A 15,362-nucleotide genomic window follows, 5' to 3' on the forward strand; every position below is an offset into this window, starting at 1 on the left:
ACTGCAGGAATAGGGTTTGCAACAAACATCTGCCAGGACAGCACCCACGGCTGGGGCTCTGGGGGTGATGGCCGACCACGACACCGACACCAGAAATAGGACAAAAATCCTTTATTTGGTCTCTGCCCCCCCGCGCCGGCTCGGGCTCTGTGCCTGCTGTGGGGCTGGGGACACAGCAATGGCCACCCCCTGCCAGCCACGGCCACGTGTGCTCTGATCCCCTGCGCTCCTGGTGAGCACGGAAAGGGGCGCCCACGGCTGGGATTCAAGGCTGGATGAGACCCCCATGACGAGACCCCCCACCCCTGCTCTGCCCCCTCTCCCTGGGAGCTGGAGGGTGCAACCGCGGCCACACTGGGTGCAAAAGCCCCCCAGGAGCCATGCTGGGAACAGGGGTCAGGCCTGGGGGACGTGTCCCCGCCAAGGGCAGAGCGGGCAGGCTGGGGCAGAGCCACCTTTGCATAGTTGTGGAGCAGGAAGGGACCCTGCAGCTTGTTGGGGGGGGGGTCACTCTGCTAGCAGCCACGGATGCCAGCACCGGGCAGGGATGCTGGCAGTGGACAGGGACACCGGTACCGGGCAGGGATGCTGGCAGTGGACAGGGACACCGGTACCGGGCAGGGACGCTGGCAGTGGACAGGGACGCCGGTACCGGGCAGGGACGCTGGCAGTGGACAGGGACGCCGGTACCGGGCAGGGACGCTGGCAGTGGACAGGGACGCCGGTACCGGGCAGGGACGCTGGCAGTGGACAGGGACGCCGGTACCGGGCAGGGACGCTGGCAGTGGACAGGGACACCGGTACCGGGCAGGGACGCTGGCAGTGGACAGGGACACCGGTACCGGGCAGGGACGCTGGCAGTGGACAGGGACACCGGTACCGGGCAGGGATGCTGGCAGTGGACAGGGACACCGGTACCGGGCAGGGATGCTGGCAGTGGACAGGGACGCCGGTACCGGGCAGGGATGCTGGCAGTGGACAGGGACACCGGTACCGGGCAGGGATGCTGGCAGTGGACAGGGATGCCGGTACCGGGCAGGGATGCTGGCAGCGTTGGGCTCTTCTCTGCCTTCCCTGCGCAGGACAAGGCAGCAGCACCTCCCCAGCCCAGGGCAGACCAGCGGCCTCAGATCCTGGTGCAGCAGACAGAGAAGAGCACGTAGCAGAAAAAGCCCCCGGTGGCTTCTCCCTGGGGGATCCAGCCCCTCGCAAGCCCCAGGGAGCAGGGAAAATGGGGATACCCCGGTGCCCACCCCGCTGTGCCCATGGGGGTGGCAATGCCGTGGGGAAGGGCTGGCCCCACACCTGGGAATGGGATGGGAGGTACCACAGGGGAGGGATGGGGGACACAGGGTTTCTGCTGCTGTGCCCCCCCCGCACTCCCCAGCCCAGCTACACAAACCCCCCCCGGACACAAGACAGACACCACCTCACAGAGTTTAATGGGGGCAGCCTGAGCTACAAGTGTCACCCCACGGCACACAGCACACATTCCCCCTCCCCAAAATAACACACAGAAATGGGAGGTGGGGACTGGGACCCCCCACCCCGCACACCCCCACAGCAACACAGAGGCACAGCAAAAGCACACAGCGCGGCCCTGGCTCCGCACCGGGGGGGTCGGGGGGCTGGAGCAGGGGGCTGGGGGCTCCAGCCAAAATGCTGTAGGAAACAGTACCTGAGAGCCCAACGGGGGAAGAGGGGACCCCAACCCCCCCTCTCAGCAAGCCCCAAGGCTGGGGGGCAGTGGGGTGCAGCAGGGGATTGGGGTGCCCAGGCGCTGCTGGGTGCTCTCAAACCGGGCCCTGCAGCTCCCGTCCTGCCAAGCGTGTTCGGGGGGTGCACCCTGCTGCCATGGGGGGGCCAGGGACACCTCACCCAGGTAGCAGAAGGGACACGGATGTGTCAAGGGGCTGTGCATCAGCTGCATCCCTCCGGGGGCTCTGTGCATGGGACGGGGGGGACGAGGAGGGACACCCCCTTCCCTTCTACCGCTAACAACTCCCAGGAAAACAGCAAACCAACCGGGAAAGCCCCTTCATGCAAACCAGGAGAGAGGGACCACGCCACCCCCAGGAGGGGTGAGGGAAGGGTGAAGCTCTGGGGTGCAGGGGGAGCCCCCCCCCATCACCACCAGCACCCAGCACCTACTAGTTGTCCTCTCTGGCAGCGTGCAAGGAAAGAGAGACGGGGCACGGCCCCCCACGTTAGACACAGCGAGCCCCTGGCACCACGCAAGGGGGGAGACGAGCAACAAGCCCCCACTTGGCTCAGCTCAGGGAGGTGGATTTTGGGGCCCCAGGCTCCCCACAGGGCTCGGAGCCAGGATCCTGACAGGCAGCAACAGACAGAGGAGGTGACAGGACAGCCGGACACCAGCGAGGGGACAAACATGGAGGTGACCCCCCCCGTCTCCCAAATCCTCCCCCTGCTGGGCACAAACACCCACGGTGACAACACTGAGCGGCAAGACAGGACACAGAGCCCCACACACAGGGGCTGAGCCCCATTTTTGGCTTCAAGGGTGACCCAGGATGGGACCCCCCCATCCATCCCGGCCGGGGCGCAGGAGCCTTACAGCGTTTGGTAGGTGCTGTCCTTGGACTTGATGAACTTGATGATGAAGAAGACCACGGCTTGCACGCTCAGCACCAGCACGATGCCCCCGATGAAGCTGGCCGTGTCGAAGCCGGGCGGGTGGAATTCGGGGCTGCCCGTCAATGGGGCGCTGGTGGTGGTGGTTCCTAACGGCACGACAAAATGTAGGGGGGAATAGGGGTGCTGTTGGCATCCTTGGGGTACTGATGCCACTGCCAAGGAGAGGGGATTTGGGATCTGCACAGACCCCAGCATCTGCACAGAGCTGGGACATCCCCATCGACATGTGGATGCAGGGATGGGCTCAGCCCCTTCCCACGTCAAAGCAGCCGGCACTGCACGGGAGAGGAGCCAGCGGTGAAAGGATCCCAGTGGGATCAATAATTCAGAGCGTTCTGGGCTCCAATTACCCGCCGTAATTAGCCCAACGCTCTCCAGTTCCCGCTTCCTGGAAGAGGCTCCTTCTCCGCTCCCAGCTCGTGCTCCGATCCCGCCAGAGACGGCACTTCCCAGCAAGGACAGCAGCAGAGCTGCTCCTCAGGGGGCTGCAGGGTGTTATGACCCCCCCGCCCCATCCTGGCACCGCTGCAGCCCATGGTAACATTGCTCGGGGCAGAGAGGGGGACAAGCACCAAGCTGCAATGCTGGGGTGGCACTGGCACCTCCTGGGCGCACCCAAGGTTGAAGCCGTGGATGCTCATCCCTCCCCAGGGATGCAAAACACAGAGGGACACACCTTGTCCCACCCCACTGGCCACTGTCCCCTGGGGCACCTGGACCCCCAACCCCGTCCCACCGCCTCCCGTCCCCCCAGACCCGCTCACTTGGGGAGTGTGTCACTGGCTCCTTGCTATGGGACCGTGATGGAGGCTCTTCGCTGGGGGACCGCAGTGCTGCTGGGGACAGTGACAGAGCAAAGGGGGGGAAAAGGGTTGTCAAGGGACATCGCCATGCACCCTGTGCCCCATGTCCCTGTCCCAGTGGTGGCATTTCACCCCCACAGTCCCAACACCCGTGGCAGCACCCCCATCCCCAAGGCTGCTGGTTTTGGGGGGAGCGGCATTACCTTGACACAAGGTGCTGGTGTTGTAGAGCGCACAGGTCTCCTGCGCGGCCGCCCCGCTCTGCACGCAGCTCCCCAGCTCTGCGGGAACAGTGAGCAGAGTTTCCCAAAGTAACCCCCAGAAAATCAGCCCCCGGGGGCACCCAGTGCAGCCGATGGCGTTTGGGCCCAGGGAACCTGATGGTTTGGGATGGTGAAGATCAGTTCCCAGGGTGGGCATCCATCCAAGGGGCTGCAAGCTGGGCTTGCATTTGTACCCTTGCAGGGAAGAGCCCAAAAAAAGGGCTTTATAAACCACTGGTTCTCTCCCATGTCCATCACTTGGTGTTCCTCTACCCATGGGGTGAGATGGGCCTTTAGCATGGAAAGCCACTGGGACCAGGCACCCAAGGGTGCTGAGTCCAAGGCTCAAGGCTGGTGGCCCCTCATTGTCACCCCGCATGTCCGAATCCCCTCACCTGGCTCCTCGGGGGTCCCGCAGCCCACCCAGACGCAGCCGCTGACGTTGTGCGGTGCTGTGCCCGCCGTGCATGTCTCGCAGGACCTCAGCTCGCCGCACTCTCCTGCCGAAGCTGGGACAGGGGGAGGGCAGGGTCACCATCCAGCCCCCATCAGCCGGGCTCGGGGCTGCACCCCGCTCCACGGAGGAAGATTGCTCCCAATGCAGCGTAAGGGGAGAAGGCACCTCTGACAGCACCAAATGCATTAACAGACCCGTCCCAGCCAGCTGTGGGTGTATGTAGCATCACCAGCTCTGCGCAGAGGGGACCCCCCACAGCACCCACGGCCACCCAGGCTCCCCCCATCACCCACAGTGGTCCACAGGGCCCCTCCGGCCTGGGATCTTCTGGTGGAGGTTTAAAAGAAACAAGGCAGCAGCACCAGCCCAGCTGCTCCCAGCAGCCCCATTGCGGTTATTTAAGCCCCATTGCCTCCCCAAACCATTCCACGGTACCTCCCCCTTTCCCCATTGCCCTGGCAATGGCAGTGAGGCACTTGGGCGTTCCTGGAGCTGCTCTGCCGTGAGCTCTTCCCCCCGCCACGCTCATCATTAATTTACAGGCTGCCTGGCAGCGAGGGAGGCTGCAACAGGGAGCTGAGGCCGGGCCCTGCTGCTCCTCGCTGCATCCCACACCCGCGTTTGCACCATCCCGGGACGGAGCCAAGAGCCGTTCCCCACCCTGGGCACGTCTCCAGGCTCTCAGGGGACACGCAACCAACGCAGGACTCGCAGGAGGGTGCTGGGGGCTGGCACCCGCCTGGGCTGGCTCCCCATGGGTCTCGGCCACACAGGGACCCGACTTGGCCTTGTGGTGGGCTTTGCTGCACCCCGTCCCCACCAGCAGTGCTTTACAGAGAGCTCCCCACCACACCATATCCCCACCCCAGCTTTTAGGGTCCTCCTGGCCACTCGGGCCATGTCCAGCTGAATCCAGAGGGCCTTTCCCTCCCCCAGTGCCCCCCACAGCGAAAGCAAAGGTAGTGTAAGGCATGCGGCGGGATGCTGCAGACCCATTGCCATGGCTACGGCGTGGTGGGCACGACGCCGGGCCCCCCCTCCGGCATTTAGAGACCTGCCGGGAACCAATGGGAAAGTAGGACTTTGTTCACAAGGGTTTCAGGCAGGTTTATAATTTAAGTTATTTTTATCGCGGCAGGCACAGGAACAGACGTTTGAGCCCAACGTTGTCAACTCCCGCTCCTGCCGTCAGGTGTGGGGAGCGAGAAGGAAACAAAGGGGGGGCAGTGGGGCTGGCTGGGGGCAACCCCGTCCCGATGGGTGCTCCAGGAACACGCGTGGGCCCCGGTGGGACAGGTCAGGGTGGAAAAGTCTCCCGTGAACAGCGGGGGTTAGGAGAAGGGGAGCAGAAGCAAGTCTGGGGTTTGAATAATTGATGTCCAGAGTTGCACCCCGGGCAGGAGGTGACGGCTCCACTCCCCACTCCCCCTGCACAGAAACCGCCACAAACCACGAGTTCCCTCCGCTTTTCGGAGAGGAGGCCGGACCCTGCACCGCAATTATCCCATGTCAGCCCAGGGCACCCCTCCTGGCCCTGGGGGACCCAGCCCCCCGGTTGGGAGCAGGAGCAGGGACCCTTCTCCCCCCAAACCGGGGGCAGCCGAGGGAACGCGGCTCTCCCAGTCCCATCACGGGCAAAGGGGTCACGGGCAAAGTTCCCCCCGCCCCCGGCGCCCCCCGCGCCCCCGGCCGTACCTGCGCGGGTGGGTTCGGGCCCCTGCGCGCACAGTAGCGCGCACAGCAGCGCGCAGCGCAGCGTCCCGGTGCACGGCGGGGCCATGGCCCGGCCCGGCTACGCTCGGCTTAGCCAGGCTCAGCTCAGCCCGGTCCCAGCGGGAGGTGTCGGCTGCGGCGCCGCGGAGCTCCCGGGAGAGCGGAGCGGAGCCGCGGGCACATGCGCGCCCGCGGGAGGAGGTCCCGGGGGCGGTGGGGGGGCGGGGAGGGGCGGCCCCGCCTTGCCCCGCCCCGCCCCGGGGGGCCCGGCCCATGGCGGGGGGGGTCCTGCTTCGGGATGCGCGGCCCCCTCAATCCCTCATCGCCTGCGCGCTGCCCGGGCCTGGGAAACACGGGGCTGCTCCGGTCTCGGGGAGTCCAGGCACTGCACCCCCAGCACGCCCTGCACGCCCTGCACTGCACAGACCGCACGCACCGCACACTGTGTGTGCACTGCACACCCTGCACTGCACAGACCGCACACACCGCACACTGTGTGTGGATTGCACGCCCCGGACATTTCGCGCACTGCACACTGTCTGAGCACCGCACGCCGTGCGCTCACTGCCCACCGTGCGCTCACTGCGCTCACTGCACCCACTGCATGCACACTGCCCGCCGAACACCCTGCACACCGCACACGCACTGTACGCGCTGTCCGTACTCTGTCCGCACACCCGACGCGCACCGCACCCGCACCGCACCCACATTTGCGCCGCACCCGCACCGCACCCGCATGTGCACCGCACCCGCACGCCCTCAGCCCCCGCACCCCCAGCCCCCTCCCCGGACTGCAGCGGGTTCCTCCGCCGGTCCCGGCCCCCCTCCGGGACGCGGTCGCAGTCGGCGGAGATGCGGGGGGGCGGCCCCGTCGGGACCCGGGGCCGTCGCGGCCGCGTTCAGCACCGTGAACAGCTCCGGCCGGGCCGAACCGGGCCGGGCCGAACTGCGCTGGGCTCCCCGGCCGTTCCCCGCGGGGGGGCCGCAGCCCCGCCCGGGAGCACCGGGGGCTCCCGACACCCCGGCGGCGACAGGTTGCTCGGGAAGCCCTGGAACGCCCCGGGCTTCGAGGAACCGGGGCGGGGACAGTCCCGGCAGGGTCCCGGAGATGCGCACGGCTTCCCCTTCCCCTTCCTCCTTCCCCAGGGAGGGGGCTCCCTGCCAGCCACCCTTCCCGCAGCCCCCCCGGCCCGGGCCAGACCTTCCCGGTTCTCCGGGCGATGAATTATTCAGGACCGCGTGGGAAATCCGGCCCGCTGGGACCCGCTCCTGAAGCGGAGCGGGGGGCTGCGCACCCCCCGCTGTGCGTGGTGGGGGGGAAGACCCAGCTTGGCCCCCCCGCTTTCCTCCGGGCCGCCTCCTCCGCACCCCACGCCCAGCGTGCAAAGCGGAGCCCCCAGATCTCTGCCATGGGGGGGCGAGGGAAGCCGGCTCCCCCCTCCTCTGCAAGGACGTGGCGGGGGGACCCGGGCTGCGGGTGTCCCGGGGGCGGCGTGGGATGGGGGGGGGGGGCTGTTTTTATGAATGAGCTGCTCCATGCCCGGCGCGATTACTATGCGGCGCGCGCGCGCCCGCGCTGCCTCTCGGGGCGCTGATTGGCTCCGACGCGCCATTGACGTCACAGCGGGGAGAACGGGGCTTGGGGGGGGGCACGGTGGTGAGTCACCCCCCCCGCACCCCAGCCCCCCGGTGGGGCTCGGTCACTATAACTCGGCGGCGCCCATGGCAGCGGGACCCCAGCCCGAGCATCCCGGCAGGTGAGTGCCTGGCACGGGGTGGGGGGACACGGACAGCGAGGGGGGCACTGGGGAAAGGGGAACACGGACATCAGGGGGGTAGCGGGAGGAGGTGTGACCTCACTTGGCTATGGGAAGGAGGGCGAGGGGCAGCTGTGCGCCCCCCCGCGCCCCCCCGGGGCTGTGCTGCCTGTGGGTGCCCCGGGAGGGGCAGAACCTCCCCAAGGCGAGTTGGGGATGCTCCCGGCTGGGGGGCGCATGGCGGGGCCGGGAGGGCGCCCTTCCCTCCCCGCCGGGGTGTCGGTCCCGGGGGGGCATGGCCACCCCCTTCATCTGCTGCTTGGGACCCCCGAAGCTCTCGGGGGGGTGGGGGGTGAACCGGGGTCGGTGCTGCCCCCCTGCATTTATCCACCAAAATCACGCAGTGCACAAGCCCCAGCAGATAAGGCAGGAGCGGAAGAGCAGGGGTGCCCCCCCACTTCTAGCCCACCCCCCCGCCCCCCTGCTTCATATATTTATTTTTCTTTGCTTTGAAAAGAATTAAAACCAAACCACCTTGTTCAGAAAAATCCCCTTGGAGGAAACAGCAAACACCTCCCCCCAAAAAAAAACCCCACATGCACCTCTGCCCCCGCTTCCAGAGACAACTTTTTTGGGGAGAGGCCGGACTGTCCCTGGCGGGGTGGCTCAGGGACAGCAGGGGGGTCCCTGCCGCGGGTGCTGAGGGGGCTGCTCTTGCTTTCAGCTGCAGCAGGTCAGCCCCCGCCAGCATGATGGAGGACGGGCCCCCCAACTCCAGCGGTGGCCACCACGGCTGGTTCACGGCCAGGAACGACAGCGGCAGCGCCGTGGACCTGGAGTCCGTGGTGCGACCCCTCGCCTTGAACCCGTGGGACGTCGTCCTCTGCATCTCCGGGACCATCATCTCCTGCGAGAACGCCATCGTGGTGGTGGTGATCTTCTACACCCCGGCTTTCCGGGCTCCCATGTTCCTCCTCATCGGCAGCTTGGCCACGGCCGATCTGCTGGCCGGTTTGGGGTTGATCCTGCATTTTGCCTTTGTGTACTTCATCCCGTCGGAGCCCGTCAGCCTGCTCACCGTGGGGCTGCTGGTCACCTCCTTCACGGCCAGCGTCAGCAGCTTGTTGACCATCACCATCGACCGCTACCTGTCCCTCTACAACGCCTTGACCTACTACTCGGAGAGGACGGTCACCAGGACTTACATCATGTTGATCCTCACCTGGGGAGCCTCCATCTGCTACGGGCTCCTGCCCATCATGGGCTGGAACTGCCTGAAGGAGCCGTCCACCTGCAGCATCATCAAGCCCTTGATGAAGAGCCACCTCATCATCCTCTCCGTCTCCTTCTTCATGGTCTTTGCGGTGATGCTGCAGCTCTACGTGCAGATCTGTAAGATCGTCTGCCGGCACGCCCACCAAATCGCCGTGCAGAGACATTTCCTGGCCAGCTCCCACTATGTCACCACCCGCAAAGGCATCGCCACCTTGGCCGTCATCCTGGGCACCTTCGCGTCGTGCTGGCTGCCCTTCGCCGTTTACTGTCTCCTGGGGGATTACAGCTACCCGGCGCTCTACACCTACGCCACCTTCCTCCCCGCCACCTCCAACTCCATGATCAACCCCGTCATCTACGCCTTCAGGAACCAGGAGATCCAGAAAGTGCTGTGGACCGTGTGCTGCGGGTGCTTCTCGCCCACCCCGCCCTTCCGCTCCCGCTCCCCCAGTGACGTCTGAACCCCCCCTCCCGGCCCCTCTGCACCTTCCACTTACCCACAGCGCTGGGGGATTCTCCTTTGTCTTTTCCCTTCTCTTTCCCAGAGACACATGGCAGGAGCTCTCGGGTCCCTGGGACCACGACCCCTTCGCTTCCTCTATTTTTCCACTTTTTGAATTCACAGGAGAGAAAAACATATTTTTATCCATAATATAATCTATATTTATGCGTGCGCACATGAGAGAGAGGGTGGAGATCCTCCTATTTTCTTTAAAACTATTTATGATGCTTTATTTTTTTAAGGGGGGGTGATACCAGCAAACGTTCGCTCCCCTCTTGCTTTTTTACAGCCTCGTTATTTACCTCAGATGGTTAAAATATATTTGTACACTCGGGAAGGGGAGGGAAAGCCCCACTTGCCGGAGGAGGAGGGGTCACACCCGCCCCCTTCTCCCAGCCACCCATCCATTTATTTATTACTTGTTAATTATGATTCGATGCGTTCCCGACGCCGCCGGCCCAGCGCTGGGAGCTGCTGCCCCCTAGTGCTCGCTGCCTGTGGGCAGAAGGTGCTGCCGGAGGCCCCGCACCCCAAACCGAGCGCCTCTGGGGTCCCCTGGGTGCTGCCCCCCCCCGCCATGGCACCCAGGGTTCCCCCACCCCTGCCAAAGCCTTTCTTTGCACTGGGGCTGGATTTGCACTGTTTTTGGGGGGGGGTGGATGTTAAGAGCCCCCTGCAAAGGAGACCCCTCGGTGTGGGGCGGGGGCTGCTTCTTGTTTACAACCTGGGGGGTGAGGAATAAACGCGATTTGTGATACGAGGTGCGACTGGTTGATGCTGGGGGGTGGGTTGGGGTGATGGGGGGACAGGTTGGGGACTCCGAGTCCAGCCAGGACCTTCTCCCCGCTCTGGTTCCCCACGCCCGGTTACGAGATCCCAAGCGACAGCGCGGCCCCCACCCATCAGATCCTGTTAGCAGGAGCCGGCCCGCGGGGGGAGCAGCACCGAGGGCGCCCACCATCCTCATCCTCATCTTCGTCTTCATCCGCATCCGCATCCTCCCAGCGGGCAGAGGGGCTGCAGCCCCTTAAGGGTGCTGCTATTGCTGCCTTAGTCACAGGCAGGTGACAGGCAGCACCCTGGGGGGGTGGCATGGGGGGGTGGGGGCTCTCCCCATGACCCCCAAATTCGAGGTGTCTGTGGTCCAAAAGCCACCGCTCAGATCCGATGGGATGCCCATCATCGTTGCCTACTCTGCATGCAGCGCTCGTGGCAGGGACAGCAGGGTTAACGATGGCAAAGCTAATTAGGGCAGCTCATCCCCCAGGGCTCTGCAGGGCTCTGCGCCCCGAGAACCCCCCGTGCCCGCCCGGCCCGGTCACGGAGCAGCAGGGTTCTCACGGGCATTTGTGCATCCGCAGCCGCACCGGGATGTGGCAGCGCCCGGGGCTGAAGAGCAGGATGCAGCCCGGCCGGGTGCTGCGCTGTGCAGGGTGCTGTGCTGGTGCAGGATGCTGATACTGGATGTTGTGCTGGTGCAGGTTGCTGTGCTGGTGCAGGATGCTGTGCTGGTACTGGTTGCTGTGCTGGTACAGGGTGCTGTGCTGGTACTGGATGCTGTGCTGGTACTGGATGCTGTGCTGGTGCAGGTTGCTGTGCTGGTGCAGGATGCTGTGCTGGTACAGGATGCTGTGCTGGTACTGGATGCTGTGCTGGTACAGGATGCTGTGTGGGTGCAGGATGCTGTGCTGGTACAGGGTGCTGTGTTGGTGCAGGATGCTGGTGCAGGATGCTGTGCGGGTATTGGATGCTGTGCAGGTGCGGGACGCTGTGCTGGTGCAGGATGTTGGTGCAGGATGCTGCACTGGTGCAGGGTGCTGTGCAGGTGCAGGATGCTGTGCTGGGGCAGGATGCTGGTGCTGGATGCTGCTCTGGTGCAGGGTGCTGTGCTGGGGCAGGATGCTGTGCTGGTGCAGGATGCTGGTGCAGGATGCTATGCTGGTACTGGATGCTGGTGCAGGGTGCTGTGCTGGTACTGGATGTTGTGCTGGTGCAGGATGCTGCTCTGGTGCAGGGTGCTGTGTTGGTACTGGATGTTGTGCTGGTGCAGGGTGCTGCTCTGGTGCAGGGTGCTGTGCTGGTACTGGATGCTGTGCCCCCCCGAGGGTTCGTGTCCCCCCGTGGGCCCGCGGGCCCGGTGCAGCCGCAGGTTGGTGCTGTTTGTCCCGAAGGAAATGTTCAGATCGCTTTGTGCTTCCCGGCTGGGCCGAGCACCGGGGGTGGCGGCAGCGGGTGTGGAGGGAGATGGGGCTGAAGGGCCCGCAGACCAGCGCCTGCTGCTCTCCCGGGGCTGCGGGCAGGGCTGGGGATTTGGGGCTCCCCTTGTCCCACTGAGGTTGATCCAGAAGGAAAGGAGCAGCACTCAGGGGTTGGGGACATCCAACCTCCATCCCTCAGCCCGGGGGCCGTTCCTGAGCCCACCACCCAGCAGTGAAAAATCCTGCAGCTCCCAGCCCCGCGCTATTCGCTGGCCGCTGATACCTGGTGGTTCTGTCAACATCGTACGGCAGCTTCAACAGCTTTTCTCTCCCCGTGCTTCACCTGCTGATGATTTCAGAGGGAGCAGCCGCAGTCGCTTTGCTTCTCCATGGTGGGCAAGCCTGGCCGGTCCCTCCTGCGCCCTGGGGTCCCTGTCACCTCCCCTGGGGACACGGTGACACGCAGGGTGTACAGGCAGCACCACACAGGTCTGCTGGGACCCCGCGGCCGGTGGTGGGGTGGGCACAGCGCTGTGCTGGAGCCGCTGGGTTTCCCAACATCACTTGGGGGGGTTCTCAGGGCTCGGGAGCCGGGGGGAGCCCCCAGCGCCAGCCCAGCTCCCCCCATAGCTGGCAATTTGGGACCCCCCGTACCCACTGCGATGGGAACCCTGAGAACATCACCCCTCGCAGCTCTGTCCCCTGGTGCCCCCTGTGCCGCTCCCCAGCAACCCTGGCTGGGAAAAAGCCTGCGGCTCCTACCTGTGCCTGCCTGGTCCTGCCGGGATGGATGGGGAAACGGGAGCCAGTGGGTCGCGAGATGCTCCCGGCTGCTCCAGGCCTTTGGGGACAGAGCAGGTGGCACGGAGCAAGGGGATAAACGGCCGCAGCAGCGCCCAGCCCGCTCCCTTTTCGGGGGAGAAAGATGCAGAAATCAGAGGTATAAAAACCCGTCGAATCCATCCAAGAAGGCGACTGAGTGCCGAGCAGCCGCCCCCACACCGCCGACGTGCAGGGGGGACCGAGGGCCCAGGTTTGGGGTTAAAACATGAGCTCAGAGGCTGCAAGTGGGATAAAGGCGTGGGAACGCCATCACCCAGCTGTGCGCACACATCTGGCCGGCCCAGCCCTCCCCCTGCCCAGCGCCGCGGCTCCCAGCAGATGTTGGAAGCCACAAACAGCCTCTTGCCTCCAAAGCCTGTGCCACGGGGGGGGACACGGGGCTCCGGGCAGGTTTTGCTGCCCTTGTCTGCCTTGGGGAGCCCCCGGGCTCGGCTGCGGCTCCAAGCGCCTGCCCTTTGTCACCTTGCCGGGAGCAGGGACACCGGGCAGCAGCACTGGCAGCAACCGCAGCAAAGCCAGAGCTGGTTCCTGCCCTCCCCCTGGAACTGAAAACGGGGGGCTTTGCTAGCTTGGAGGATGAAGAGTGGTTAATGTTACCCCAAAAATCACTCGCCGGCAGCTTGAACCCCAATGGACCTGCCTGGGGCAGAGCCGAAGCTGCCACTGCCCACATGGCAGCTCAGCGATGGGTCTCTGCTCCCAGTGATGTACTGGGGTATCTGTAATGGTGACATACTGGGATATCTGTAATGGGTGCGTCCTGGTGAGGAACACGAGCCCCAACATCCCCCGTGCGTCACCGTGGGCGGCCGCGCCATGGGGAGGGCTGAGCCGCTCTGGTTCTCGGCCTGGGTTACATTTAAATGAGAAACCTCAGTCCTGGCTTGGGGGATTTTGTTTCCTTGGAAGCGGGAACAGGCAGGAAATGAAAACGCAGCCCGGCTCGTAAGCGTTTTACCAAATGCCGAAGGCAGCAGGAGGCATTTCCCGGTGCGGCTCCGGAGCATCGTCCCCGGCCACCACCGGAGCCACGGCTCTGGGAGCCATCAGTGGCGCTTCCTGGGGTGGAGAGCCCGGCCGACTGTGCTGCGTGGGGTGGGACACAGCACCCGGGGGGGCGGAAAGCGTTTCCCTCCCTGCAGCACCCATTTCGCTCCCGCAGCACCACCCGGCGCAGGGGGCGGCTTCGCTCCGCCAGCCCTGTGCTGCCTGGCCGGGTGCAGGGGCGGCAGCACCCGCTGCTCCCACGACCGGGCGCTCACGCTGGCGCGGGGCTGGGGCTTTGTCTGACGTGCCCTGGCCTGGATTCGGCGATGGGGAGGGGAATTTGGCCCCGGCCGACGGCCCCGGCTGCCTTAAGCCCTCCACATGCAGGCACTGGCCTTTGCGGAGCGGCTGAGCCCCAGCGCAGAGCGGCTGCCCTGCCAGACTGCAGAAACTTGAGCTCCAAATCCATAATTCCTCTGGCACCCCGTGGTTATTTGTGAGCTGCTGTGAGCAGATGGAAGAGTTACAGATAAAGCCATCCGCAGCACGGGAGCCGCTCGCCTTCCCCACACACCCGCGTAGGCAACAGCAAAGCAAGGGAGGAGGGGAAAAAAGAGAAGGCAGAAAGCGAGAGAGAGGAGTCAGCCATTTCTACACGGGCTGAGCTGCCATCTCAGCACACCTACGTGCAAGAAATGGGGGCTCTGGGCTGGCAGCGGGCCCTTCGCGGGGATTTGGAGGAGGGCTGTGCTCTCCCAGCGCCCGTGGATGCTTGGCGAAGGACGGCAGCGCGAGTCGGGGGTGACATTGGCAGCGCGGAGCGGTGCCACACACTGGGAGCAGCAGGCTGTTAACGCTGATGGGAGCTGGCAGCGCCTGCACTCGCTCCGGTCCCAGAGGGGGAATTAAAGGAGAGGAGCTGACGTCAGTGGTGGAAAGGACACGCAGCCCACTCGTCCAAGGCAAAGCCGGCAGCATCTTCTGGGTGTTGCTAACACCACCTTGAAGGAGAAAATTAAATAGGTCTTTGGAGACAGGGGCTCCTGTGAAGCCGGAGAGCAGGCAGCTGTGATCTGGTGCCCAGCCCCGTGGAAGAGACAGACAGACGAGCACATCAAAGGCTGAGGCCGAGGCCGGGGTGCCAAGGCACAGCAGAGCCCGGAGATGCTCCCCCAGCTGCGGCAGCTCCTCCGCAGCAACGCGCTGCGCACGGAAAGGGCTCGGGCTCCAAAGCGCTGACAGGCGATTGATCTTGCTGCTGGGCTTCTCCTCCCTGCACCGAGCTAAACCCAGGGTGGGGAGCAGCGGCAGAGGGGAGGCTGCTGGGTCTCCAGAAGCTTCCCTTGGCTCCATAGGTCTCCACAAGCTCCCCCACCAGCTCCATGGGTCTCTAGAAGCTCTGCCCAGCTTCATGGGCCTCCAGGAGCTTCCCTTGGCTCCATGGGTCTCCATGAGCTCCCCCCAGCTCCATGAGTCTCCAGGAGCTCCCCACATCTCCATGGGTCTCCAGGAGCTCCCCCCAGCTCCATGGGTCTCCAGGAGCTCCCCACATCTCCACGGGTCTCCAGGAGCTTCCCTTGGCTCCATGGGTCTCCACGAGCTCATCCCCAGTTCCATGGCTCTCCAGGAGCTCCCCACATCTCCATGGGTCTCCAGGAGCTTTCCCTGGCTCCATGAGTCTCCAGGAGCTCCCCCCAGCTCCATGGGTCTTCACGAGCTCCCCCCCAGCTCCATGAGTCTTCATGAGCTCCTCCCCAGGTCCATGGGTCTCTGGGAACATTCCCCTGGTTGCTTGTGGAGGTGGAGGATGATGCAGGGGACCCAGAAAGGGGGATCTGGACACTGAGATCTCCTCATCTTTTAGGGGGGTAAACCTGCATGACACTCACCAATGCATCCCCACTCA

The 15,362-nt window shown here is 64.9% G+C and overlaps 2 protein-coding genes across 6 annotated transcripts; one reads left to right on the top strand and one right to left on the bottom strand.

Moving 5' to 3' along the window:
- Window positions 1-96: 96 nt before the first annotated feature.
- Window positions 97-13,759, bottom strand: CD164L2 (CD164 molecule like 2). 5 transcript variants are annotated; one of them, XM_065857159.2, is made up of 6 exons: window positions 5,877-6,077; window positions 4,120-4,233; window positions 3,665-3,742; window positions 3,423-3,494; window positions 2,579-2,744; window positions 97-1,133 (listed from the first exon to the last, which is right to left on the bottom strand). In XM_065857159.2, the coding sequence occupies exons 1-6, from the start codon at window positions 5,959-5,961 to the stop codon at window positions 1,127-1,129; spliced, it is 522 nt and encodes a 173-aa protein (XP_065713231.1). In that variant the 5' UTR covers window positions 5,962-6,077; the 3' UTR covers window positions 97-1,126. The 5 variants fall into 5 exon arrangements, 3 of the variants coding, with proteins under 3 accessions (XP_065713231.1, XP_065713229.1, XP_065713230.1); XM_065857157.2 differs by lacking the exon at window positions 97-1,133 and adding an exon at window positions 1,422-2,163 and having other exon boundaries at window positions 5,877-6,080; XM_065857158.2 differs by lacking the exon at window positions 97-1,133 and adding an exon at window positions 1,422-2,163 and having other exon boundaries at window positions 3,423-3,491; window positions 5,877-6,078.
- GPR3 (G protein-coupled receptor 3) lies at window positions 8,393-9,483 on the top strand. Its single transcript, XM_065857155.2, has one exon. It carries the CDS (start codon window positions 8,401-8,403, stop codon window positions 9,385-9,387), a length of 987 nt encoding a protein of 328 aa, XP_065713227.1. The 5' UTR covers window positions 8,393-8,400; the 3' UTR covers window positions 9,388-9,483.
- Window positions 13,760-15,362: the final 1,603 nt, after the last annotated feature.

Source organism: Patagioenas fasciata, chromosome 25, assembly GCF_037038585.1.
Source record: "Patagioenas fasciata isolate bPatFas1 chromosome 25, bPatFas1.hap1, whole genome shotgun sequence".
NCBI classification, from domain to species: Eukaryota; Metazoa; Chordata; class Aves; order Columbiformes; family Columbidae; genus Patagioenas; species Patagioenas fasciata.